The sequence below is a fragment of the Thermobia domestica genome, chromosome 1 (genome assembly GCF_964235325.1).
Source record: "Thermobia domestica chromosome 1, izTheDome1.hap1.1, whole genome shotgun sequence".
Classification (NCBI taxonomy): Eukaryota; Metazoa; Arthropoda; class Insecta; order Zygentoma; family Lepismatidae; genus Thermobia; species Thermobia domestica.
Window position 1 is genome coordinate 322,727,687 of NC_137454.1, and position 27,535 is coordinate 322,755,221.

Genomic DNA, 27,535 nt, shown 5'->3' on the forward strand with positions numbered 1-27,535 from the left:
TTCCGTCCAGCATTTAAGCTGTATTGCGTGCAAAAGATGGACCAATGCAAGATGTTACAACTCCCACAAAAATTTCCATTATTTGGTCGAATACCTGTATATACTTTATTCTAATGTTTTTCTGATCTGCTTATATGTAGAGACATATTATTATATCTTAGAACGCATGACAATATAAGCACACCCGACAAGAATCAGTTAGTTTTTGTAGAACTAATATTGATCGACTTCTATTCTTATAGATGGCATCCGACTTGCTGATACATGACCATTACAGTTACGTGGAACCATGGTGCTATTTTGTTTTTGAGAAATGTATCCTTTACTGTAAGACGTGAACAAATGGCAAAAACCGGTTATTGTAATTTGACGCTTGCCTAGACAGACAGTAATTGAAGTTGCCGGACTCATTCATGTTTTCAAGGAAACTGTCCTAAGTATCTAGTGTGTGTGATCTGGTTGAAAACTATGATTTAAAAAAAATCCTAACTCATATGATCATTCAACGAGCTTCGCGCTTGGTCAAAATAATAGTTAAAAGCCTGATAGGAATTGCGGCAGTCTCGGGATACATGTCCATCCCAATGTGAAAGGAGCTTTGTGCAGTAGATATTCGAAGTCAAGAAAAGCAAGAGAAGCCCTTACTGTGGCATATGAAGCTGCACATCTTCTTTAGGCTAAAAGCACATGACAGAACATGTTGGAAACGTGTGTTATAGTCTTAAAAGATGCTTGTATTACAAGGCGTCTAGTGCACCAATGAAATGTTTCACCTCAGTACGTGAAGGGTTGCTTCAAGATTGACAAGGTTTTATTAAGTTATAGGTGTGTTTCTCGTGTGATGACTTTAGCACAATCATACAAACGAACATATACCTCACGTTTGTTTGAACATTCCTAGTGATAAAGTATTAAATTTCTCAGTATCTATATGATACACAAGAAGTGGACATATTTATATTCCAAACCGACAACTTTAGCGTTCACAAGACTTAAAGCGTTTTCAACATATTTTGAGGAGCGTTCAAGCACCCTATCGCACATAATTTGGAATGACAAGTTTCACATTTAAATGAATGTCGAAAATCTGTGGATATTTTTGAAGTAGCAAGAAAAATGCAGAAGTAGGCGTTCTTGTACTATGCTGAAACTACTGTATTTATTGATGAGTGATTAAATTAACATATGAATGTGGCTTACTTGCTTCATTATAAGTCATTTCCAAACACAATCCGGGGAACTATGGAGACTAGAGGTGATATTACCTCGTATTAGTCCTGTTCTGCGGGTGACAACTTATTTTGTCGTGCGTGCTTATATATTTTAATGATATAATGTATTGAAACAGTCATGTGTGTAATGACTTAGATATTTACTTATATTTAAATTGTCAAATAACGAAATTAATAATATTTTTATTTTCCTGCAATAAAAATAATGGTCCTCTTTACGTATCAAAGATGTTGAACTTACAAGGAGCCATTCCGATTTGGTTAATTTAATTGCTGAAAGTGATTGCTAGAACTCGATCCAGCACCAAAAGGAACAGAGAAAAGAGGGTGTTTAGTGGCAGACCGTATACAGGGTGGGAGATAAGTGAGTGCAAAGTGCGAAGATAGAACGTAGAAAATGTCAAGAAATGCAATGTTAATTTTGAGATGACTAGAGGAATTGAGGTCAAATGTTAGATATGAGGAATGCATGTACAGCTCCACTGGATAGGCGTATGTGAATCATGGGGGACATCTGAAAAGTTGCCATGTTGGACTTAGCGCATGAAAAATATACGGGAAAGGGGGTGATGTAACATATGGTTCTTGACGCACCCTGCAAGTTCTCCAAACACCACATCACAAGCAAGGGTGCGAAATGAAGCAATACGGGACATTAACCATCTCGAGTGTTCTCAGCACTAACAACACATTATTCCTAATATTACTGATGGTGCAACAAAATAAGCAATGTTTGTACTATTAACGTTCTCTGTGTGCAGAGAAACTAACCATCGATTCTAATAATAATATTAACCGTACATAATAAACAACGTTCCTAGTAAGAGTTTAAAGGATGGTTGCAAATAATCATGCTCATGCACACGGGACGAGACGAGACGAAGTTTAGAAATACCAAAATCATAGGCCGAACGAGACGAGCCAGACTGACCTGCACTGGAAGAGATGAGACAGCCCGAATTCTTGTCTCGTGTGCAACACTACAATCAACAGTGTTTTAACCGTCAATTGCATGTAATCGGTTGTGAGAATAGTCACTAGTGTTACAACCGGAACGTTTTGTTACAGGGTGTCATTAATATATCAGAACCCTTAATGGAAGAGGTGTCTTTGTGCAAGCTACAACGCCAGCATTTATTCAGTGGAACTACTTCTCATTCAGTAACTCGTTGCAAACATTAATCTTGATTTTCCAGGATTTGATTTTATCTCTTTATACTCCTCGTGCATAGAACGTGCTCATGGACCGTACTACAGGGTCTTTAGTCCCTCATTCACGTCACCTTTACGGCAGTATTGATACATTGCCATAGCTTGGAAAACCTCCTGTTACAGAGCTCTAAAACATTATTGGGCACTATTGATTTCAATAGACGATGTGCGTCAAAAGTCATATATCACATGACCCCTTTACCGTATACACTTCTTGCGCTAAGTCCAACGAGCTTTACAGATGTCCCCCATGATTCACATTACGCACATGGAGTGGAGCTATTCATGCATTCCTTATATTCAACATTTGACCTCAATCCCTGGTGCTGAATCCAGTGCTAGTAATCATTGTCAGCAATTGAATTCACCAAATCGGAATGGTCCCTTGTTACAGCAGAGTAACCTATCTTGCAGAGAGAGCTCGAAGCAAATAACTGAGACGTGAGCAAGAGTTGTTATATGTTAAGTGTTAATATCTCAGGATTGATGCTAATTATTGTCTGTGATTACAATTTTTCGTTATTTACAGTTAATTATGACACTCTGATAATAATGCACCTAGTGTTTCCAGACATACTAAATCCAGAAATTATGGGACAAAAAAATATCGATCAAAGAAAGTTACATCCTTTTAAAAGCTGGAAGGCCTTTATTCGAGAAATAACACATGAATTGAAATACCTGACAAATGATTTAATATCAAGTTCTAGGTGAGTAAATATTCCAATTTATGTATGTGTTAGCTTTTCATAACAGTAATCCTATCCTATTTTCCTAACAGGTACAAGCGCTACGCCGAAATGAGGAGACGCACGACAAGTTTCAACAATATTTATACACTTATGCACAGTGGTGCTATTCTAATTTTTTAACAACCAGTTCTGTATATATAAAGTTCTAATTTTATTGATTAATAGTATTTTTCATTAAATACGTACAAGACATAACTAAGATATATACATAAGATGTATTTGACAGGTATAATTGAAACATTAAAGTCGACACAGAATAAAACTCATGAACTTGAAATTTAATATTAAAACAGGTGTGATTTGACAAGGAGGTATGCTCTTATGCTTCGTTAAAAGTATATTTACATAGTATTTTCTAATGATACGATTATGGTAATTAGCTTACTTTTTCGTTTCATTTGTTAGGGAAAAGTTCATGTTAGAAAGACACTGTTCTGGCTTTCAATTTAACAAAATCTATTATTATTGTATCCGTATCCATTTCATTGAATGTATCATTTTCAATGACCATCGAAGCTAGTATATATAATTGATCTCAAATATTTTTTATTAATTTTTGTTGAACTCGTTTCATACTCAACAAATGACAAAAGTATGTGTCTTAAACGATATTTAATTTGTCTTCTATCCAGTGGCGGAACTTCAAACTAAGGTCTCCTACACAAAAATTCTCTTCAGGGCACCTTAGACCTATAAATCAATTAATTTCTTTCATGTCTCTTTCCAACATAGGCGTTCGAAATCAGGCAATCAGGCAATGAGTAACACAATGTAAACACAAGCAGTAGCGCACCCAAGATTTTTCTTGTGGTCTGAAGATTTTTTGTAGAAACCTACAAAATGGAAATAATTTTGTGTATTTGACCCATGAAATTGTGCTATTTTTTTTAAAAAAATATAAAAGTTCAGGAGAATCCTGATTGCCGGATCACCTCCGTTGATCATCCCTGAACACAAGTAACTAAGAATCAAAACTCTATTTTGCACTAGGACTACTATCAAATGTTTAAAAACATGATTGTTATACTGTTAAATTATGATGAGTATACGTACACGCTGCTGTGATTGACAGTGAAAATTCTAGAAAAATATATTCCTTAAAATTTTAATGATCTTTCGATTACAGTTACTCTTTCGAATTACATACAATATACTGCGTGAAAGCTAATTGTGTTCAAACACATTTTGAAATACATTAAAGGGCATGGGTGGATAAGTATAGTAAAATGGCCGCAGATGAATCTTGGAACGACAAGTGGGTGGTATGTAGGTACCCCCAAGATATATTAATTCCTCACGTTTTAAACCAGAACTCTCATTTGTTGATGAGAAATGGCGCAAAATCGGAAAAGTGGGATTAATTTATTTCTCAAGAGTGGCTCGATTAATTTTGTTCAAACTTGGATATATGTATAGGTGTATACAAGGGCTTTGTCTGAGAAAATTAACAGCTTCCCCTGACCATTTCCCCCCTAAAAATATCGATTTAATTTTTTGAGCCCCTTTTGATCTATGATGTCTGCGAGCACAATTATGAAAAACTAAATTTTAGATGTCGCTTTAACCCTAAAATCACATATATTTTTTTCAAAATTCTATCGTGGGTACGCTATGGTAAAATTAGGCAAAATTAATGATACAGCACGTCTAAGGGAGCGAATGCAAAAAGAACAGCTATCAGGCCCGTAGCCAGCCTCGAAATTTAGGGGGGGCTAAATGTAAATTAGGGTGGGCACACACACACACACACACACACACATATATATATATATATATATATATATATATATATATATATATATATATATATATATATATATATATATATATATATATATAATGTCTGTCTCTGTGTGTGATGATGAATAATTTCTTATCCTCTTAAAACTAAAACTACAGCCTGAAGAAATTACTATTAAAATTTTCCTCTATAGCGTTAGTACAATTGTACCTGAAAGCTAGAATACTATGTGTTTCCTTTTTATTTCTTGTTATGGCAACAAAATATTTCTTCCGTTTTCTTATCTTCAAGGAAGTAAAAAAAAAATTTAAAAAATATTTGGCCGAACGAACCAATCATTAAAATTTCCAAAGAATTAGTACAGGAAATACGTTTTAAAATTTTTGATGGACTGAAAAAATATTTGTGAAACTCGAAAACATCTAGAAAGTAATGAGATTTAATACTATCTTCAAAGAGATTCTACAGAGGAGGGTCTCAAAATCTTAAATCAATATTTTGAAATACATGTGGCCTAAACAAATATATGCATATTGGAAAAATGAAATTAACATCTTACCTGTATTATTATTTACATGTCCTTAGATACGAAACTTTACATTTCTTCAAATATTACGGGCTTTATTTTACACTTGTACTTCTAAACATTTTTTGATCAGTTTTTTATGGTGATGTTCGAAAGAAATAATGATATGTTTATGGGTTTTTGCTATCTACAAATTTATAAATTTTATAAGATTAAGAAACACAAACACAACACCTCATGTTGGCACAGTATAGTAGAAACAAGTTGAACATTTGAACAATCACTAACAACACAATCACAATATGTCTCCTTGTTTTGGATGCTGCCAATCTTAGAACAATTGTGTCCAGATCGAGATTTCTGGTGATGTCATTGTTGTAACTCAACAAAACAAGATCGGCACGGTGCAGTTAATGTACAACTCCCTTTGAGAAAATACCCTAACAAAGAAGGAATTCCTCTCACCTGAAGTAGTCCTACATAAAGGTTGACAGGCTTCAGGGCAGAAATTTAGAAAAGAAAATATTCAAATTTACAAACGTAGGTATAATTTCTAATTGCTGTCTTTTTAGTAACTGAAAAAATACATTTTGCATAACAGCTGTGAGTTCCATTTTATCACAACACGTTTCAATTTTTAGACGTCGCGGACACCGTAGCCAGGTCACGCGGACCCCCGGGGTCCGCGGACTCCAGTTTAAAAACCACTGCTCTAGACTCTTTGGAACATACTATCAATAATCATTTAGGACGATTGCTACTAAAGTCATGTTTAAGTAAAAATAATATGTTATGTTTTGGTACTCGAGCATTCATATAAGAAATAACTCCAAAAAAGTTCCCTGTTCTAGCGCAGTTACCTTCTTTCTCGAAACGAAATTGACGAGAGAAGTAACAATTCATTAAATTTTCTTTGTATAGTACAATTCATATCAAAGTATACATGAAATTCTTCTTTACATTGTAGAAATAAGAATTCGACATCAGTTGCTTTCGTAGGTACTAAAAAAGTTTAAGTTAAGAACTAATGATTTAAACAGCTATTTACTTATTTCTATTGAAGATATCTCTTCTTCAAAATGAAACTACATTAGCAAATTGTTACTTTTGTGGGCTACCCCGTAGCCTCATGGGTACAGCGCTCGCCTTTGGCGCGTCCGGTTTCGGGTTCAAACCGTACTGGGAGTCCTCGGATTCAAACCGATAGTGATTTGGATGTTACTTTAAGCTATAAGTCCCGTGTCTACATAGTCTCCCTGCTGAAGAGGGACGCTAAACTCCCCAACGCACCCTGTTTTAAGTCAAAGGTCAAATTTCAAATTTATAAAGCATTATACATACTAGGAATGCAATGGATGTACCCGATTGCAATGAAGTGAGCTGAGCGAGCTTAAACTACGTAATCATTCCTGGCCATTATGCAATAATAAATGCCATTTTTAATTGTTGACAAAAAAATCGCGTGAAAACTTTTTCCCCATGTTAAGTCTATGCAAGCGTTTTTCGGTGATTATTCCTCGATGGTACATCGGATTTTTGATTTCGACCTATGTTGTCACTCAGCACGACATACTCTATCAGCGTGCTAAGTTTGGTTGAGATCGGCCAAACGGTCTAGGAGGAAGCGTTTTTCGGTGATTATTCCTCGATGGTACATCGGATTTTTTATTTCGACCTATGTTGTCACTCAGCACGACATACTCTATCAGCGTGCTAAGTTTGGTTGAGATCGGCCAAACGGTCTAGGAGGAGTTCGCGGACAACCAAACGGCTAACCCGAGTATAAGAGCTTCGCTTCGCTCAGCTCAATTATCATCCAATAAGGTTCAATTTTTAATTGAAAATTCTGTTTTTCCTATAAGTGCAACTACTACCTCCGTTTAGTTTGCTACATTTTTTGTTTACATACCAGAAGATTGCAAGGTATTCTTTTACAAAATAGTAACTTTGGATGATTAGGTTTACGTCTGATTATCTGCATAACATTTGATTCTGGCACCAAAGATTGGCAACAATTATTAAATTATTTTAATAAAGTGTCTAATAATTCATCCTCGAGAAAGATTAAGTGAATCGAACTTATCTTTAGTTTAAAGATATATTAAAAGTATTATTTATCTATTCCAAGTTATTTAACAAATAGTAAAGTTGCTGATACACTACAATTCTCATTCTTCAAGTCAACTTCGGTGCATCTTCAGAAACCTGTATAGATCAACTTTCAATTACAACCATGTTCAAAAACACAACAAAAGTAAACACAATTCAGAAAAGGAAACTTTTCTTACTCCGTTATCACGTGACATAAAACGTAGTCAAAATTCCCCCCTTTCTCTCCATGTCCAATATATACAAAACAAACCCATACACCTATGTGATGATTAGAACGAAGCAGTTGCATCCCCCTGTTGAGGGATGCTGTCTTTTCAATCTCTCGCATATTGACCGAAAGCCAATGACTCACAGCAAAAGGATGTTTTCAGTTGCAAATTCCAAGAAGGACAGGAAGAAGTAAACCATAGCCGTCTTTAGATAGCTCTATGAGTAAACTCTTCGCCCGCAGATTAAGGTAAAACTATGTTGTTTCTGAACACAAATGCATGTTTGCCGATAGAAAAACCATAAATTATTTTTCTCCTGCAGCAAGGGTCGTTTGCACACGAAGCATTAAAAAAAAAAAAAAAAAGATAAATAAACCAGTCTCACGCTCAAAGAAATATTATAATAATTCAAAGAAGCGTAGCGCATAAATAGGCCAATACTTTAAATGAGGATAATAAAAGTAAATTTTAATTTAGCACTCTAAAGTACATTTGGAAATACAATTTCTTCCAACATTTCAGTCAGGGTTCGAATTAAAAGTTTCGAACGAGAGGGTTATGTTTATGTATTGTTGCTGTAAATGTAGAAGGCGAAAATTTATCCCAGAAATGGATGTTATGTTACTTCTGTGATACGAGCCGGACATACATTTTTACCGAAGGGGAATTTCCCCGGCATCCCCCGTTAATTTGAACTATGACTTTAGTAGGGGGCTGCAAAAAATTTAGGGGGGCTGAGCCCGCCCTAGCCCCCCCTTGACTACGGGCCTGACAGCTATTGATGTAGCTTTGCATATTTGCTAAATGAATTAATGAAAAATCACACCTGAAGAGCCAAATTCGCTGTTCTTTTTTCCGATCGAGCCATTCTTGAGAAATACGACAGGGTATCAAATGAAAACATTAAAAATTTATTATAAATTTTGAAATGTTGTGCTATTGCTTTGAAAGTTGGCAATATTGTTTCTAACAGCATTCTCTTTCTTCAGTAGTTGGCAGAAGAGTATAGTCAAATAAGCGCCAGCACAGGAGCAGTTTCAAGATGACCGCCTCACAGTCCACATGCCCCGCATTACAACAGCGTTCGGTGATCCGGTTTTTGAGTACTGTAGGTGTGAAACCAATTGAAGTTCATCGCAGGATGGCAGCAAAGTATGGTTTTCGCGTTTATCCCTGCAGCAAGTATACGAGTGGTATAGGAAGTTTAAAAGTGGCGTAACATCTGTGGAGGATGCTCCTCGACCGGGACAGGCTCACCGTGTTGTGACCGACGACAACAATGCGCTAGTGGAACAGCTTGTAGAGGACAACAGGCGTATTACCCTGAAAGAAATCGCAACAATAATGAAGATTAGCTTTGGTTCAGCTCAACACATTGTACGTAATGTTCTGCATTTCAATAAGGTATCAGCAAGATGGATCCCACGTCAGTTGACTGCTGAATTGAAAGATCGTCGCATCGATACCTGTGAAGAATTTTTGCGTCGTTTCAACGCCGAGGGTGATGCATTTCTGGACAGGATTGTTACAGGCGATGAGATCTGGCCTCACTATCATCAACCAGAGACCAAGAAAGCGAGCAAGGTATGGCGGTATAGCTCTTTGCCGAAACCAAATTCCTCACTCGACCATCAGCAGGAAAGGTCATGCTCACTCTTTTCTGGGATTCTAATGGAATAATTTTAGAATAGTACATGGAAAAAGGAGTAACAGTAACCAGTGCCTCGTATTCAAACGTGCTGAAAAATCAACTTCACCCTGCCATCAGGGGCAAACGGCGAGGACTTTTGTCCTCAGGAGTAGGCCTACTCCTACAGCATGACAATGCCCGACCGCATATTGCTTGTTTGACAGTTAGGACTATCGATGACATCAAATTTAAGTCTCATTTATCCACCCTATTCACCAGACCTTGCCCCCAGTGATTTTCAATTGTTTGGAGTACTCAAAGAAGCGATAGGCGGCCAAAATATCAATAGTCATGAGGAGGTGAAAAATGCTGTGCACGAGTGGCTACAATCTCCATCAAAAGAACTCTTCCACCGAGATATTCATGCACTTCTGAAACGGTGGAATACTTGCATTGAACATCAAGGGGACTACGTTGAAAAATAAGAGGTAAGATTTCCGTTTCATTCGTAAATTAATCCCACTTTTCCGATTTTGCGCCATTTCTCATGAACAAATGACAGTTGAGAATTGAAAAATGAGGGATTAATGTATCTTGGGAGTACTTACATACCACCCAATTGTCGTCTCTAGATTCATCTGGGGCCATTTCACTATACTTATCTATTCACGCCCTTTAACTCAGACTCGCCCCTTCACCTGGCGCCTCCCGCGAACGCGTAGTTTTCAAGATTTAAGATCCAGCCCAGATGGTATGCATTTAAAATATAAATAACCCTCAATACTGTACTCAGTAGAGGATTTACGATGTTCTCGTAGTGGTCTGTTGAGTCTAGCCAAAGTTAATTGAAGACGAGGGTTATTGTTATTGTTTACAATAGGTTTTTGTTGACAGGAATGTCGTTTGACCTTGACTACACAGGTGTACGTTTTGGATTTTCTAAGAACAAGTCGACTTTATTGTTCTTTGTTGACAGATATGTCGCTTGACCTAGAATAGTCCCGTACACAGGAGAAATTGTTTAGGGGCGCAGGTGCATGTTAATTTTTCTATTGTTGAGAGAGATGGCGTTCGAACTTGAGTATACACACATGTACGTTTTGAAATTTGTAAGAACAAGTCGGCTCTCTAAGTTCTTTGTTGACAGGAATGTCCTTCAACCTTGAATGATCACGTATGAAGGAGAAAATTGTTTAGGAGCACAGATGCATGTTAGTTTCTTCTATTGTTGACAGAAATGTCGCTGGAATGATTACGTGACCAGATGCATGTGCGCAGAGGTTGAATGTTTTGATTAGAATTAGGAAAGTAGATGGAATGACTGAACACGTGGGAAAAATTCCAGAAATTTCTGATAATAGAGCGGATGACAAGAAGGAAGGTAAAATATTTAAATAATTGTAGGCAATGTAATTAATGGAGTGAGAGGGGATTGCACCTAATTGCCAGTTGGAAGAATAGCGTGTCCTTCTGTTGTGGTATTGGTTATTGATATTTTTAATGATAGGTATATAAAATATGCATATTATGTCTAGAGAACATTTTGATAGAAGAGAAGAATATATAATTAATTATGTTAATTTGTATTCATTTATGTTTAAATTTTCATGAAATATAAGCACTTTTTGGTTCTTATGAGGTAGGAGAATATACTGCTGTAAGAGGTAGTTATTTCTGTTGTAGCTTGTTTGAGGTTCGAGGTAGGAGGTGGAGTTTAACTTGTAAAGTAAGACTCCAGCAAATGAAAAACGATAGGCGGAGAATGGTTTTACAACTTTTCATTCTGCCCAGAAGCTTGTAGGAACCAATAATAAAAGGATAGAGGTGGGATTAGCTAAGAACGAGGAACGACTGATAATTTGTTTCCCATTTCTTGAAGGAGGTCCTTTACGGCTAAAAGAACCTTTTTTAATTAGCCTGTCCCCTGTCAACCAGCTTGTTTTATGAACCTTCCTTACCTGTGTTTAATTTTATTGCAGGGGGTAATAAACTCTTTACCAGACTTTCAGTTTATTGCAGGAGGCAATAAAGTATATATTGTACATACACATATTGGATATCGTGGGAGGAAACAGACGCAACTTTAAGAAAATTTTATTACGCAGTTTTCACTGAATGTCACGGGATTTTATTTAGCATAAAGTATCATCTTTTCATTGATTTTTGGATATAATCCTGTACGAAACTCAGATAAATCAAAAATTATATATGTATATGAGTACTTTTTCTCAATGGACGTATGCATCCATGTTCTTATTGATATGTGGACAGCAATATATATATCATGTTGCATGCATATCTTCCGTATGATCCGTGTGGTACATATCATCATCTTGAGTGTAATGTTGGGTTGGGTTGCATAACCTCTTGTTATGGTTGTAATATTGGGTTGCATAACTTCCACCTTTTGGTTTGTATTGTATGCTATATATTGTGACTCTTTATGCATGTAAGTGTTTTAACCATACCTTGAATGTAATGTTGGGTTGCATAACGTGACTTTTTGTTGTAATGTGGCTGCACAACCTCTTCTTTGTGGAATGTTTCGTTGCATGACCTTAACTTTTGTTTGTAACGTTGGCTTAAATATTGTGACTTTTTACGTATGTTTTAACCATGTCTTGTTTGTATTGTTGGGATATACTGTATATTGTGACTTTACGTAAGTGTTTGTTAGACATGTCCTAGTTGTATTTTAAGCACATATAATATCAATTCATTTTCTTATTTTTAACTTTTAACTGAAGCCTTTAATCTTTATAAATAATTTATTTGTGCGTTTCTGTAGAAGACATTATGATGTCATTGATTTATTATAGTTTACAACATGTTGATTTATCGTAGGATCTGCGTAACTTAAAGTATTATCAATACGTACAAATAACCTTAAATGAAGCAAACCTATTTATTTTTATCTTATAGAGAATACATATATTTTTTGATAAGATACCAATATTTTGTATAAAGATTTGAGTGCCACATAAAGGATTATTAAAGCACGTAAATAAATTTAATTGTATGATTGATAAATATTTAATATGACGCAGTATATGTATTCTTCCTTTATCTTATACAGAATACACATACTTATTGATATGATACCAATAATTGTTTTACGTAGATCTTCTTTTGAAATAAAACATGTAATTGAAATGTGTCTTAATTGTTTATTAGCATTAATTCTTGTTGTATGATATGCATGGTATATTATTGATTACATGTATTAATTACATATATTTAGGTGATTGATATATTTATAAGTATTAAATATAATAAAATAATTATATATTTACAATATTCTTTAAATAAGATACAATATTTACATATTTACATAATTTGTAATATTTACAATAACATTATTTACAACATACTATTTACATATTTATAATATTTACAATATTTACATATTTGCAATATATACATGTAGAAAAGTGCCAATTGACGGGTGTCGTGAAAATATTTATGAAACTTGCCACTGTAACGTATCCGAAAATATCATGACTATGTCAATATCTTAGAACCACAAGGAATGATTGACATGCTGTTTCCCTTCACATTTGCATTCATTATTTACATAAGATATATACAAATATTTGCAACACACTCATACAAGTAATACCAATCATTCAGCACACCTAATACTTTTATGGCCGTATGGCAATGTCCTAATGTCGGTCAATCTGTTAGGATGAAGACTTCATCTTTTATTGTCAACCTTTTGGTGTCTTAGTTTCGGGCCTGGACACAATGACAAACCCCGGTTTTCGAACAATACTCCCTGGGTTGTTATCTGTTTCGTGACAACTTTATCGCGAACTAGATTATAAAAATGATCGCGAACTAGATTATAAAAATGATCAAAATTAATTTCCTGTCGCGTAAGATAACTTAAAGTTATTCCCCTAATATTAAATGCAATCCACTCTTCCCGTCTCAATTTCTTTCAAACGGTACGCGTAATTCTTTGGTCCTAATTCAATAAACGCATTAATTTCCCACCCCTCAGGAACTTCGTTAGTTAGTTCACCCAGGTAGGAACCCAAGGAAAGAGGAGGTTACTTATTACGCGGCTGTACAAACATAATACTATCAGTGTCGCAGTACAGCATGGGGACAGGCCCCACAGTTGTCAATAGGTCGTAAAGTTTTAGACTTGCTCACGATGTGATGAACGCTGCAAGGACAACATTCGAGAACTTCCACGGTTTGTTTTTGTTCTCGATGTTTTTGTACGTTACAAGGGATTGTCGCTTTCCAATAGGCAATAGAGTTTGCACCTCATATTGCGGTGTACACAGATAAGTTAAAAAAAAAATTCTAGGGTATCGAGAATTACCGATTACGATAAATGCGTTTGCTGTTACCATTTCCCATACAACGTATTGAGGAACGTTTTAGAAATATACCTCAATCCCCGGTTCAATTCAATGTTTTCTTCTGTTAACTGAATGCCTTCATGGGCATTATAATCTGCAATGTATTTCTTTTTGTCTACAAGAAGCAGGATATCCCAAAGGTTCCTGCTTAATTTGAAGAAAGGAACTCAGACAGTTTATAAAAAGACCATCTGAATCCCCCTTTTCAGGATCCATGAATTCGAATTCCCATATCTCAATTACTTGCAGAATTTTATATCCAAGCTGTAAAGCTCCATGGAGTTTGGGAGTACAGTAAGTGTCCTCTTTTTAATTCTTTGTAATTCTTTGTGTTCTTCCATAATTGTATTGAAATCTGCAATAAGTTTTGTCACCATAAATCTTAGGCCTGATTCCACATTAAGACGATTTCGCTTTAAAATTTTAATACAAAAAGAGCAGAAAAGATCTGCTCACATAAGTAAGTGGTAGGGAAAGACATCAAATGTTGCAATGTCTTTTTAGACAACTCTTCACACAGAGTACACGCAACCAAAAGAACGAAGTTCATTTTCTTTAAAAACATTTTTCCATGAAGTACCGCAGGATAGTTTCAGTAGCTGTTCTTGTTATGTGTTAGAGAGATTCATACCTTGTACAGTCACGTAGGAAAGTAATGTTATTCTTCAGTTGACAAAATTTCTTTTCATAATAACTCGACCAAAAATTAACTTATTAGAGTACCGATTTTGGCAAATTATCAAGTTATAACCATTCTAAGGACAGCAACAAAAAGATCCAAATTAATTCATTTGTTCCCGAGTTATTGGCAAATGAAAATTTGTCAACTATCAAATACTTTCTTTACCGTGTGTATGTCATGGATCTCTACATTAGTGAAAGGATTTTCAATCCAACGATTACCAGGTTGTGGGACGGAAATATTCTCGAAAACTTCCATCTAATGCTTTCATGTAACCTATAAGTATTTTGTGCATTTTAGCACAGCGTCAAGTCAATGTGAAGAGTCAATGAAATCCTTGGGCACTGGAAATGATGAATAGTTATTGTTTAGCACTTGTACTGCCCACAACTGCAGTTTCTTAGTCTTAAAAATATTCATTTCATAACACCTGTGAGTTCTACTTTATTACAACATATTTGAACTTTTAGGCCTCGCGCCTCTCGTGCTCCGTTTATATCAGCTGTTTCGAAATCCATTAAGACTTTTGTTGGATGAAGGGTATTCCATGTTTAGTGCCATAGTTCTGGAATACTTGGTAAATGCGAGAATATGTATTTCCAGTCTTTCTGACAGTGAGGCAATGGGTTCACTCGAGCAGATGTGAAAACAAAATTTAAAGTAACAAAATTTATAGTAACAAAAGAAACACTGACCAAAGCTTAAAACACACTTTATTTTAAATTATAATTCGTAACGATTTCGGATATGTAACATATCCTTCTTCAGACAATATCGAAAATAAATGAAAATACAGACATATATATAGTCATTGTTATGGCAAAGTTTAAATTCTTTAACAGTCATATATATAGTCATTGTTATCAAAAAGCTTAAATTCTTCTAACAGACACATATATGACTGTTATATTCCACTTTTTTCCTTCTATTTGTTGAGGCCTTCAGCCAATCCCGTAAGTCTTCTTGTTCACTTTCCAAATAATCATGTTTCGCCATTTTTGGTTCTTATAAGGGTCTTTTCTATTTTCTTCTTGTCTATGTTATCCAAACTTCCTTGCCATAATTCATTGATAAGTAAGCCTCCTGTCCAGTTCATCAATTTATCTCTTCCTACCTTCTTTATCCAATCTGCTTCTTTCCACTTCCTTATTATCATTCTTTTCTCCATCTCCAATACTTCCGTCTTATCCCAATTAATTCCGTGATTCGTCTCCTTAACATGTTTATATATGGCATTGGTATATTTCTTCCTCCTAACATCATCTTCATGTTGTTTTAATCTTTCTTTCACTCTCTTTCCTGTCTCTCCTATATATGACATATCGCAGTCCTCACACCATACCCTGTAGAAGATTCCTTCTTCCTCTTCGTTAATCTTTTTGGTGCCTTTTCTATTTTTCTTCTTTATTGATCATAATAAATTTTCTCCACTCTTTGTATAAGTTCTGATCCCTCCATTCTTCAATAAATTCTGCAGTTTCTCCGTTTCTTCTCCCATACTTTCTATACTATGCCATTTTCCACTCTCATCCTCTTCATTCTTCTCTCTCCCTCTCTTCCTCTTCTTGCGTTCTTCTTCCTTCTCTAACTCTTTCTTGCTCTAACCGTTCTTCTCTAACTTGGTAGAATTTCTGTATGCTCTCCTTCCTTCCTTCCTCTTCGTCCTCCAGCATTTCTATTCTTATCATATTTGTTATGAAATTTCTCTTTGTACTCCTATACACGTCGCTCCACTCATGGCAGTACACCCTCGCTGAGCACTCTTTCTGGTACCACCTCGTAACCAGCCCTTTTCCTTCTTTTATTATGTCCATGTCTAAAAAGTTTATTCTTCCATTTTCTTCCAACTCCATATCCAAGCTTATGCCTTTTTCTTTATCTTCCACACTATCTTTGAAGTTCTCCAATTGTCTCCTAGTCCCTTTCCAGAAGCCTAGACAGTCATCCGCATACCTACAAAACATGATCAAGTTCTTACTTACTTCTTCTTCTTTCACCTTTTTCTTCCATTTGTTCATAATTATTTCTGCCAGTACTGGGCTCAGCCTCGAACCTATACTGATTCCTTTTCTTATTTTTACCACTTTCTCCCCTATTATACAATAACTGTTTTCCCATATTACCTTCAAAGCCTTAACTACCTTCTCCTTTGTCCATCCTTTTATACTTTTACTTCCCATTTCTTCCTCTATGACACTTATTATTGTTTTTCTACTAAGGCTCGGGAACATAGCCTTAACATCAAGACTAAACATAAGTTTTCTGCCTCCACTAAGATCCACTCTCCTTAACACTTCCGTGGCTTCTTCTGTGTTCTTCACTCTGCACGATTCTTGTTCTTCTCTTATGCTTTCACAAATCTCCTTCAACTCCTTCTCTAGTGGCTCTCAGTATTCCCTCTACAGTCTAGTACTGGTCTAAGCTTCACCTCTTTCTTGTGTAATTTTAGGAAACCTTTCATTCTTGGAATCCTTCCTTGTATTTTATCCATTTCTTGACACCTCTTCCTTCTTTCATTACTTTCTTCAATAGATCATCTTCCTTCATGTCCTTATCCCCTATAATCTCATATGTATCGTTACATAAATCTTCCAGTTTCTTCTTGTACCATTCTTTCTCCATAACTACCACTGCTCCGCCTTTGTCCGCCTCTTCTATTACTATATCCTTCCTACTTCTCAACATCATAAGACTGCTTTTTTCTTCCTTCTTTAAATTCTCTTTCCTCCTTTTCTTCATGCTGTTCTTCACAACCGCTACTGCTCTCCTCCTTATCTTCTCTCTCTGTTCTTCTTCTTTAACGTCCGTTAAGGTCTCTTCCACTGAATAAATCAGCTCTCTAAAGTCTATTTCGTCTTCTTTCACCTTGAATCTGTGACCTAAATTAAGAAGTTCTCTCTCCTGCCCCGTTATTCTCACATCTCCCAAGAACACTACTCTTATTTTTTCTCTTTCTTTGCTTTTTTCTCTACACCATCCTAATGTTTTCCCTTTTTTCATCAGTCTCTCTTACACTTTTTCTTTAAAACTTCTCTCCCACTTCTCCAAATTCTTCATAACCACTTCTCTTACAAACACTGTCAGTTCGTCTTCTATTTCACTTCTTATTCTCTCTGTAGTCTCTCTACTCCTTCGTTCTCCTTCTTTCTTTCCAGAAGATAAGGAGGAGAGCAGTCCTAGAAATAGAAGAAATAGAAGGGAAAAAGTACAATAACTATATATATGTCTGTTAGAAGAGTTTAAAACTTTTGATAACAATGACTATATGACTGTTAAAGAATTTACATTTTGCCATAACAATGACTATGTCTGTATTTTCATTTATTTTCTATATTTTCTGAAGAAGGATATGTTAGACATCCGAATCCGTTACAAATTATATAATTTAAAATAAAGTGTGTTTTAAGGTTTGGTCAGTGTTTCTTTTATTAAAATAATCAATCCAAAAAATTATAGGTAAAATACGATGTTAAACACTTTTCGTAAAAGAAATAGAGTGTGAATATAAGTAATTTGTGTCATTAGATATCATATTGAAATACATTTTGAATGGGAGTGAACGTATTCTAAGTGTAACTATTTACTGAAGCGGAAGACTGAAGAATACAAAAATTCGAAAAAGGTGGAAATAAACGGCGGGAATGTTCTGTTCGAGTTAGCAATAGACATTTCTGATGAATATACTGCAAACATACGATTTTATTACAAAGAATTGTGTGATAAAGAGCATCATATTACAAAGTTTTTGCAGCGTCATGTTATGTTGAAATGTACAATCAACTATGCGAAGTGTGGAAAAGAAATAAAAAATCAAAACAGACGAATTTCTCCTCGCAGCGGGCTATTTGTACCCGGGAAATCAGTGAAGCCATTTTGAAAGTAAGAGTTATTTCGATTATTTGTTTTTGAAGGTGAAAATTATTGCGGATATTTTATGTATTTTTCCACAACCCTTGTTCATGCGTATGCCCCCGTCGCTGACGCGCCTGCTCCCTGCGGACACACCCCCTCGCTCGCTCGGGCAGCCCAGCTGCGCTCCTGCCCTGACTCTGTTAGATAGCATTCGTGCTTTTAGTACCACCTAGCACAAGTTGGTTCGTAGTTTAAGCATTAGCTCCTTATTTCGTGCATGCTCTGCAAGAAGAGATCGGAAAATGTAAAAAATATGTGGAAATTTGGTGGAGCCGTCTGCTCGAGTAATGCCGAGACAATATACGAATGGAAAGCAATGATCCATAAATATACCATATATTGTAAAAAGCTGCAAAAACAATCTAGGTACAGTTTTAAACGTATCGTCGCAAAGTAATATATCACTTTGAGAGAGGAGCACAAAGTCATTATGGGTAAACCACATTAAGATTCGGTTTCGATCATTCAGTCCAGAATCAAACCGGAAGAAGAAGAAGATATCGCCGACCTTACTAACTGTATATGGTGGAACAATCTCACATTGCTGAAGGTTTTGGGGCAGACGAGAATGGTTGTGATGCTAATGACGCCGTACAAACTTAATGGAGCAAAAATGTCAAATCTGTACTTCTATAGCAGTGTAGCAGGTATTTAGCCACTATAATTATAATCTAAATAACATAAACGTTCTAGAATATTTAATAATGTAGTATATCCAACAGAGTCTTTGTTTAACGATGGGAGGCCAGCTTTTTCATCTACTTTTTTGTGATTTTCTACTCACATTCGGTTGTTTTATGGTTCTGTGAGGTTAGGATAGGTTATTTTCATCACACTTTACTCAAAAATCGACTGCTGCTCACAACTATTATACCAATTGATTTCCTCTTAAATCATCCTGTTTTTGCTAGTTTTGGCACTCATCTCTAAACTGTTACCAACAACTGTTTTATACACCCCCAAACACACAATATTAAGGTGGAATACAATTTTCTGTCTCAGTGTATTCCGTACTTTGTACAGCTGACATCTATTTATGGGATGATGGTTTATAAAAGGCCTTCTGGAGAACCTTTCCATCTATAAAATAGAATGCTTGTAGCGACAAAAATAATTATTTACACATTTTATACCCATATCTTTCTAAGATTTTCTAATTTTTAAAAATTTCTATACATTAAATGTTACAATTTAAATTATTCGAAAAGTTTGTAATAAAAATTACTTTTAGAAAATTATTTTTTTAAAAAATGTTATTGTTTTTCATGATTTATTTCACTTGTTTGATTTCAATATTTTTGTCCTTGCTAGTTGTTAACTTTGACAGGTTCGCTGTTTTTGACAGGATTTCTTTATCTGTGCTCTTTTAAAGATGAAATGTTGAAGCATAATACAGCATATTTTTCTAGATTTGGTAGTTTCTATAAAGAAAATAAATAAAAAATAAAGCTAAAATCAGATTCATTGTCCCTTCATTTAATTTTATTTTCACACGTTCTCTTGATGATAAAGTTGTACGCAAAATACCGTTTCCCTAGCTGCAACCAACGGTGTGAAATGAGTTTTCCAATCAGCCATCTTAGATTCAAAATACGCTGGGGGCTTGATCGCTTCGAGCTTTGTTCCCAGACTCTTTCCTGTCTGAAGCCACAGGCCCAAGTGTCTTTGGACTAAATGTCTCTGGACGTAAAGTGCCTTTGGAATATATCCTTCGAACCTAAGGTCCTTTGAACCAATTTGTCTCTTGAACGAAATGCCCTTCGGATAAGTGTCTTTGGAGCAAATGTCTCTACACGAAATGCCCATTAGGCGAAACTTATTTTGGACGAAATGTCACTGGACCAATTGTCTTATGGACCAAACGTCCTTTGGATCAAGTGTTTTTTGGACGAAATATCATTTAGACTAATTGCCTTTTGGACGAAATGTCACTGAGCCACTGGTCTTTTGGACCAAATATCCTTTGTTTGGACTAATTGTCTTTTGGACGAAATGTACTTTAGACCAAATATCTTTTGAACTAATTGTCTATTGGACGAAATGTCACTGGACCAATTGTCTTTTGGACCAAACATCCTTTGTTTGGACTAATTGTCTTTTGGACGAAATGTACTTTGGACGAAACGACCCCCAACCTTTTCAGGCGTGTACGTTTTACTGAATAACTCAGTATATATTTGTTCTATCGAAATGATAATTGCTTAATAAGTCTCTATTTCAAATTTCCTTTAGAAATAAGAAGCTACTGAGTCATAATGTTATAGGCATCACTTTTACTCTTCTAATAGTAACAAACCCCAAACCCCCAAGCGTTACCCGACCAAATGCCCTTGGACGAATTGTGCTTTGAACTAAACATCCCTGGACGAAATTTTCCTTGGGCCAATTGTCTTTTGGACGAAATGTCCTTTGGGCCAATTTTCTTTTGAACGAAATGTGTCTTGGGCCAATTATCTTTTGGACGAAATGTCATTTGGGCCAATTGTCTTGTGGACGAAATGTCCTTTGAACCAATTGTGTTTTGGATGAAATGTCTTTTGGACAAATGCCTTTTGGACGAAATGTCCTTTGGACCAATAGTCCTTCGGATCAATTTTCTTTTAGACGAAATGCGCTTTTTACCAATTATCTTTTGGGCGAACTGTTCTTTGGACGAAATTGGACCAAATGTCCCTGGACCAAATGTGTTTGGACTAAATGTCTCTGGACGAAATGTCGATTGGACGGAATGACCCCCAACTTGAATAAATGCTTATTTCAACTCACTCAAGGGTTTTGAGATTCGATGTTCCTGCCTCGGTTCAATCAAGGTAAGTCCATAGTAAATACATGCGTATCTTACAGGAAGCAGATAATCGCCGTGCTTGGTAAATACTTGCCATAACTACAGCAGCTTAGGCAGTATCTCGTACGGGGTAAGTGGATGAGAAACACTGTATCCACGAAAGAAATGATTATACTTATTCTGTATAGGAATGATTAGGAAACAAGTTAATGTGAAGCGGATACAGGATATTCTAACAGTTTTATACAGTCTTATTACCAGTCTTGATAGCTTCAGAAGATACTTTTGTTTTGTAATTTTTGTTATTAGTTAACTCTCTACTGTACTACCTTAACACTCTTAGATTTCTTGGTGTAAATTCGCTAAGCATTAACATAATTAATACCCTCTTAAAGACGTTTACATATAGCCTGAGAGTAACTCACATTATATTGGTACCTAACATAGTCATGTTTCTCAGCATTTTGTCACCCAGGTGTGAGAGTGATATATTAATTCCAGCCAGCCCCAGGATTTAGGCAGCTCATAACGACTTTGTTCATGATTTAAAGTTGTCCAAGAAGCATGCCGAACTTCTGGTGTCCAGACTAAAAGACTTGAATCTTCTTCACAGTGATAATAAAGTGTGCACCTTTCGTAACACCAGGAAGAATATGAAAAGTTTTTCTCTTAAGAAAATAATTTTATTTATTGTAAAAGCTAGGAGCTCTTAGTAACCCACTCGGCTGTGAACCCAATCTTGAAGAACGGAAATTATTTATAGACTCGCTGAAAATTAGTTTTAAAGCAGTTATTTTGTACAAAGGCAATAAATTGTTTTCTGTGTTGTCAGCTTATGTCGCTAACAAAGGAAATGTAAGAAAATCCAAACAATTCTCTTGTAGAAAATTTATTATGACAAATGCAATTGGATGGAATGTTATGACTTAAAAGTAATTGCAGTTTTAATGGACTTATATCTCGGATATACAGTTTTCTGTGGAAATGAAAAGGTCAGTACATGAGAAAGGAATGGCCAAAGCGTGTTCTAGCTTACGGACGGAAAGTATGTTATATCTTTCACTTGTAAACTCAAAGTTAATTCTCCCTGTATTTCATACATAAGGTTTGGACTTTTCTAAAACTTCGTAAAGGCGATGGACGAAATTGGTTGTCTTTCATTGCCTAATGGAAAAAACCTTCGTGCAAGTGTTTCCTAAAATCAAGTAGGTCTATAGGACTTTTGTTGTTGTGCATACAAGATATTGAGTTCGAGATGAAAAGACGAAAAAATGCATGGATGTCATTCAAATGCGTTAGTAATCTTTTTTAGAAAGTGCCAAACTGCTTTCGTATTGTGGGTAAATTATTAAAGAAATTCGAGAATATAGGGTATAATATGTCCCCCAAATTTATTTTCCGGACTTCAACCTGGATTTTTTTTCGAAAATCTGGGAGTTGTCAGTGTTGAACAAGCTGATCGCTTTTACCAAGACAGCTTCTCTATGGAAAACAAAGAGCATTGTGTAAATAGAGTTTGAAAATTATTTCAGGTTGCTGTTCAGAAAAATGAGTTCAGGAAGGCGAAAGGAGACATAAATCTTCCCATACAAAAACGGTCACAACATAACAGTAAAATAAACGAGGAAAGAGATCAGTATGAACAATGTAAGCAAAGTTATAGCTACAATCATAGGCGGAGCTATTGGGGGGCATAGGGGGAGGCAGTGCCCCCCAACTTTTTGAAAAAAGATAAAATTGCCACTTATAAGATACATCAATCAGTGGCGGCTAATGTTAGTGTTGCAGCGTTGCGCAACGACCAAAGTATTTCAAGAAAAAAATATTATTAGCAATAGTAGTAAGAACAGAAAAAATACTTTCTAATACTCCCATACATACTTTAAATAACATATTTTTTTACTTCTCTAACTGTCCGTTTCGTTAATCCGTTTTAAAAAGCGAAAAATAATCCGTCACAGAGTCTCTAATTTATATTGTGTTGCAGCGAGCATGCAACGACCAGATTCCTTCAGCGCGGGAATTGGAGCAAATGTTAAGTCTTCTTTCCCCTATCTCAGAAGTTAAAGGGACTGGTCGTTGCAGTGCTTCTGCAACACAACACGGCTTCCAGTGAATGAGAAGGTTCTTCGCGCTAAATAAGCTTTCTGAATTTTATTTCACTAGCAATTAACAAATTGAATTTGTTTTTATGCATTCATATTTTTATATTACGGTACTTATACTGAAGCAAATCAATATAATGACAATTAATAAAAGTGATAGCAGAATTACAAAATAGAAAAGAAAATATATAGTAGAGCAGAAATCAAATGAAAGTAGATCCGCATTTACAAGTTAATTCGTAGCTTATATGGATAATGAAAATTTCTTCTACAGTAATTTGTGAACCAAATATTAATAAGTCAGTAAGAATCCCCGCCCCCTCTGTGGATAGTATTTTAGTATATACATATTTCTTTTATAAAATAAGATATTTTATACTCTTGATAGAACTGTATGGTGGGGAACGCCACATTGAATTTGGAACTAGTTAGCAATGCTCAGAGGCGTAGCCACGAGGGGGGTCCACCGGGTCCGGACCTCCCCAAAATTTCGAAACTCGACTAGCAGAAATGATTGATGTAAGTATTTTATTTTATGCCTCATCATGTACTCTTTCTTTTCTTATAGAAATAATCATTCTATCATTTTTTCTAAAAATATAGGTGACAGTAATTAAGAATTACTTATCTTTTCGGGTACAGTAAAAGACAGGTTCGTTATTACGTAGACGTATTGGACCTTCCTCAAATACTTTGGACCCCTCCTAGCTAACATGTTGTTCCTATATCTGGCGGGCTTCAAGGTTGCTTTCCAGAACGTTGATAAACATTGTTTTGCCTCATGTGGAAGTATATTGTGTTCATCGTGTATTGCGTAACAACAAAGACGGATGATTTGGAATGTAGTTCTTTTTTTCTTTCACGCACAATTGTGTGTGTGTTGATATATGAATAGGTTTGCCAACTCTGTAAAATAAAGAAAAAAAACGACACTTCCTCAAAATTCTCTGTGATATAGGTCTCAGCGTGAAGTATCTTCGTTCGAACCTATCTATGGAAAGGAAATGTACTATCATGAACAAAAGTGCATTTACACATATATTCTGTATGCCCTTAGAACATTCACTAACAAGCTTAATAGATACATTGTGCTATAAATGAGAAACTGAAATTGATCAATCGGCATTGATCAATTTATTGTATTTACCAGTAACTACCATTCCTTAAAATTATCGAAACAGATGAACAAAAGTATAATAATCTTTACGTGACAATTTTGGATTTGGAAAATGAAATTCACTCTTTAAACATATAGTCTCTACTTCAACTATAGGAAATTGCTTTAAGAAGTCCTTTTCCACTCTTAATAAATGTATAAAATTCCTTGAAAGTAAATTTCAAATTTTCCCTGATACAGTCCCTGTCATCTCTCTAAAATTTTCTAAACAGATGAACAAAATATATTAATCGTTGATACATGGTGAAAGGTAACAGTTTTGAGTTTACAGAATGACAGCTACTTTTCAATATCTATACTTCGAACTAGATACAAATTTGAAAAAAAAAAACGGTTATAAAGGGGCTGGTGAGAAGTTTGTACCCGTCACCGGCTTTAATCAAAATAACAGCAATTTTTCCGGCCAGGCCAATGAAAAGCCGGGCAGTTTACAGTCCTATGTATGAATATGTGGCATTCGCAATTCATATACTAGTATCTCTTTTGTATCAGCTGTTTTGGTTATTAGTTATTAGATTTAATTTTATTGTGTGTGCTTTAATTCTGTACATAACCTACAAATTCTGAATGAATTGCATATCATGACTTCTGTAAATAACTTACAAAAGAAATATTGCCCAGCTTTCAACTGAGGAAAAACTTACAATTAAGGCTTAGACAAAACAAGCAAAGTGTAATTCAGGAGAGTGTTCGAAAAAAAAAACTGTTTAAGTTTACAGGACACCTTATGGCAGTAATGTTGTATGCACTAGGTACATTTCCACAATTTATTTGAAATTTTCCTAGATAAATTGCGAATAAAGCGAGTTCAATGTACATTTTTTTATAACATTAATTTCTGCTACGAACTCTCTTCAGTCTACAGTGAAGAGGAATTTGGATCATTGTCAGGGACTGAGTTTGCTAGAATGAATTGTTCACAAAAATCTAGAAAAAATATTTAGTGAATCTACAAAGCTTCTGCAATTAATATTAACTGTACCTATGGCATCAGTAAAAGAAGAAAAGTTATATTTCACATCAAAAAGAATTGACACTTTCAAGAAATTGAATGTCAAAAGAAAAGTTATCACCATTGGTTATGCTTTCCATCAAAAAAGACGTGACAATAAGAATACTAGAGTTCAACCAGCATGTATTAGGCAGATTTGTTCCAATCAAAGAGAGAAGAATGAACTTACTAATTAAATAAGGTGATTAATCAGATTAAATGTTCTGCATTATTTATTTTTTAAAAACAGATTTTTATTTAATTTGACATGTCACATAGCATTTGCATCTAAATTTATGCTGATTAGTCACTTTATATCTTCTGTCTCCGATCGTTCGTACTGCAACACCCGAAACCACAAACCACCGGCCGCCACTGACTTCAATTCTTATTTGTATTTACCGTGCCCTCCAGCAGACAAAAGGTGTGTCCCTCCCAGGAGACAATTCCTAACTCCGCCCATGGATACAATGCGGATAATGTTTGACTTACTCTCGTAGTATACTTCAATAATGAATGTGGTTTACAAGATCTTGTATCACACCCTTAACTGTACTTAAGGATCTTCTTGGACTGCCCGTGATGCGAAAGGATTCTGAAAACTTCTAGATGAAACTAAGAAAAAGTCAGAACATAAATTTTAGAATAAATTTACAAAGCAAAAGGAGACGAGAAATAATTATTCTAAAATCTAAATGGAGCAAGACCAGAAATATCTACGAGACCAGACTTGTAAACCTTACGTCTCGTCTTGTCTCGTCGATAACACTAGACGTATCTGCAGCAACGCGCGAGATCACGTACTATGTTATAGGAGAAATTAAGTTAAAAAGGCTTGTTGATTTTGATGAAAGAGGTGCAAAATAAGGTGATAAGTTGTTTCATAACTTATTAAGAACTATATTTAAAACTGAACTATATGTAATGCCATTTTCCATAGAGGAAGTGTTCGATTTCTTACTCAGTAAGTGGAATAAAAATGTAAAGTTAATAATATTTGAAAATGAAATTATTAATATTATTTTTATTGCTGTTATTACAGGTATGATAAGCCTAAGGCTGCGGCCATAGCTTTACACTACAACATAAGTTATATTGGTTGTGCTTTCGCTCGAGTTATTGATGAATTAGCTATGGAAAATGCTGGTGATGAAAACCCTGGAAATACGGATATCATGCTCTGCCTTTATGGCCCTGCTCCAGTGAATGATGTAGAACCAATATATGATATTGGTGAACCATGTACAAAGTGCCCAGATGGAACATACTGCACAATAAGACAGCCAGGTTTATGTTCAGGCTTTACGCACATATTGTCTAGTTCAGCAACGTTATGGTTGACAGGAATAATTTACTTATTAACGTAAAATATTCTGTTCATGAGTTAATTCATTTGTTGCCTTCTTGGCTATTCCGGTATTTGTAGTTTTCTGCAGGTTACTGATAGATCAATAAATAAACTTGGCATGGAGTTGTGCAAAAATATTTTTTTTTTCTTTTTCGTCTGTATTATCATCGTTTACATGTAGGAGTATAAGATTAAAACCGGCGACAAGCGAAAGTTACAGGATAAACTATTTTGTTCCTTGATACCAATGATGGCTATTGATAGTCACATTGGTAAAAATCAACATTTTATCGATATAAACCAAGGAAATTAGAACCGTTTTATCACTACAAACTTCTATCCAAGATTTAATACATATTTTAAGTTTACTTCATTTAGCTTCTAGGGCTAAAATCATAATTTCTACAAATCTGACTTTCCTCAGGAGTCGAATCTGCATGAAAAATATTGGCAACACACAACCACCCTGGCAAACTTGCTTTCATATACATCTTTAGAACTGCCCACTAAAACAACCAGCTCCGATACTATGAATATGTAACTATATTCATGTTTTTTTTTTTTATTTTGCTTCCTAACACGTAAATAATCGATTAAAACCCAAGAGTATGCAGTTTGTAATGCTTATGTCCAGGTAGGATAAAAATCTAATCCTAAATTACTAAAAAAAACACATACTGGAAAAATAATTCATACAGTACCTTAACTCTTTAATGTTAGCGCGGCTTTAAATGCGACCAGTGCT

At 35.3% G+C, this 27,535-nt stretch overlaps 1 protein-coding gene across 1 annotated transcript in view; it reads left to right on the forward strand.

Moving 5' to 3' along the window:
* LOC145662871 (venom allergen 5-like) overlaps positions 1-26,910 on the forward strand; it is a 125,923-nt gene extending 99,013 nt beyond the window's left edge. Inside the window, exons 6-7 of the mRNA XM_081728833.1 lie at positions 2,974-3,154; positions 26,485-26,910. Coding sequence (XP_081584959.1) covers positions 2,974-3,154; positions 26,485-26,809 — 506 coding nt within the window. The 3' untranslated portion in view covers positions 26,810-26,910. The remainder of the gene's footprint in view (positions 1-2,973; positions 3,155-26,484) is intronic.
* Positions 26,911-27,535: the final 625 nt, after the last annotated feature.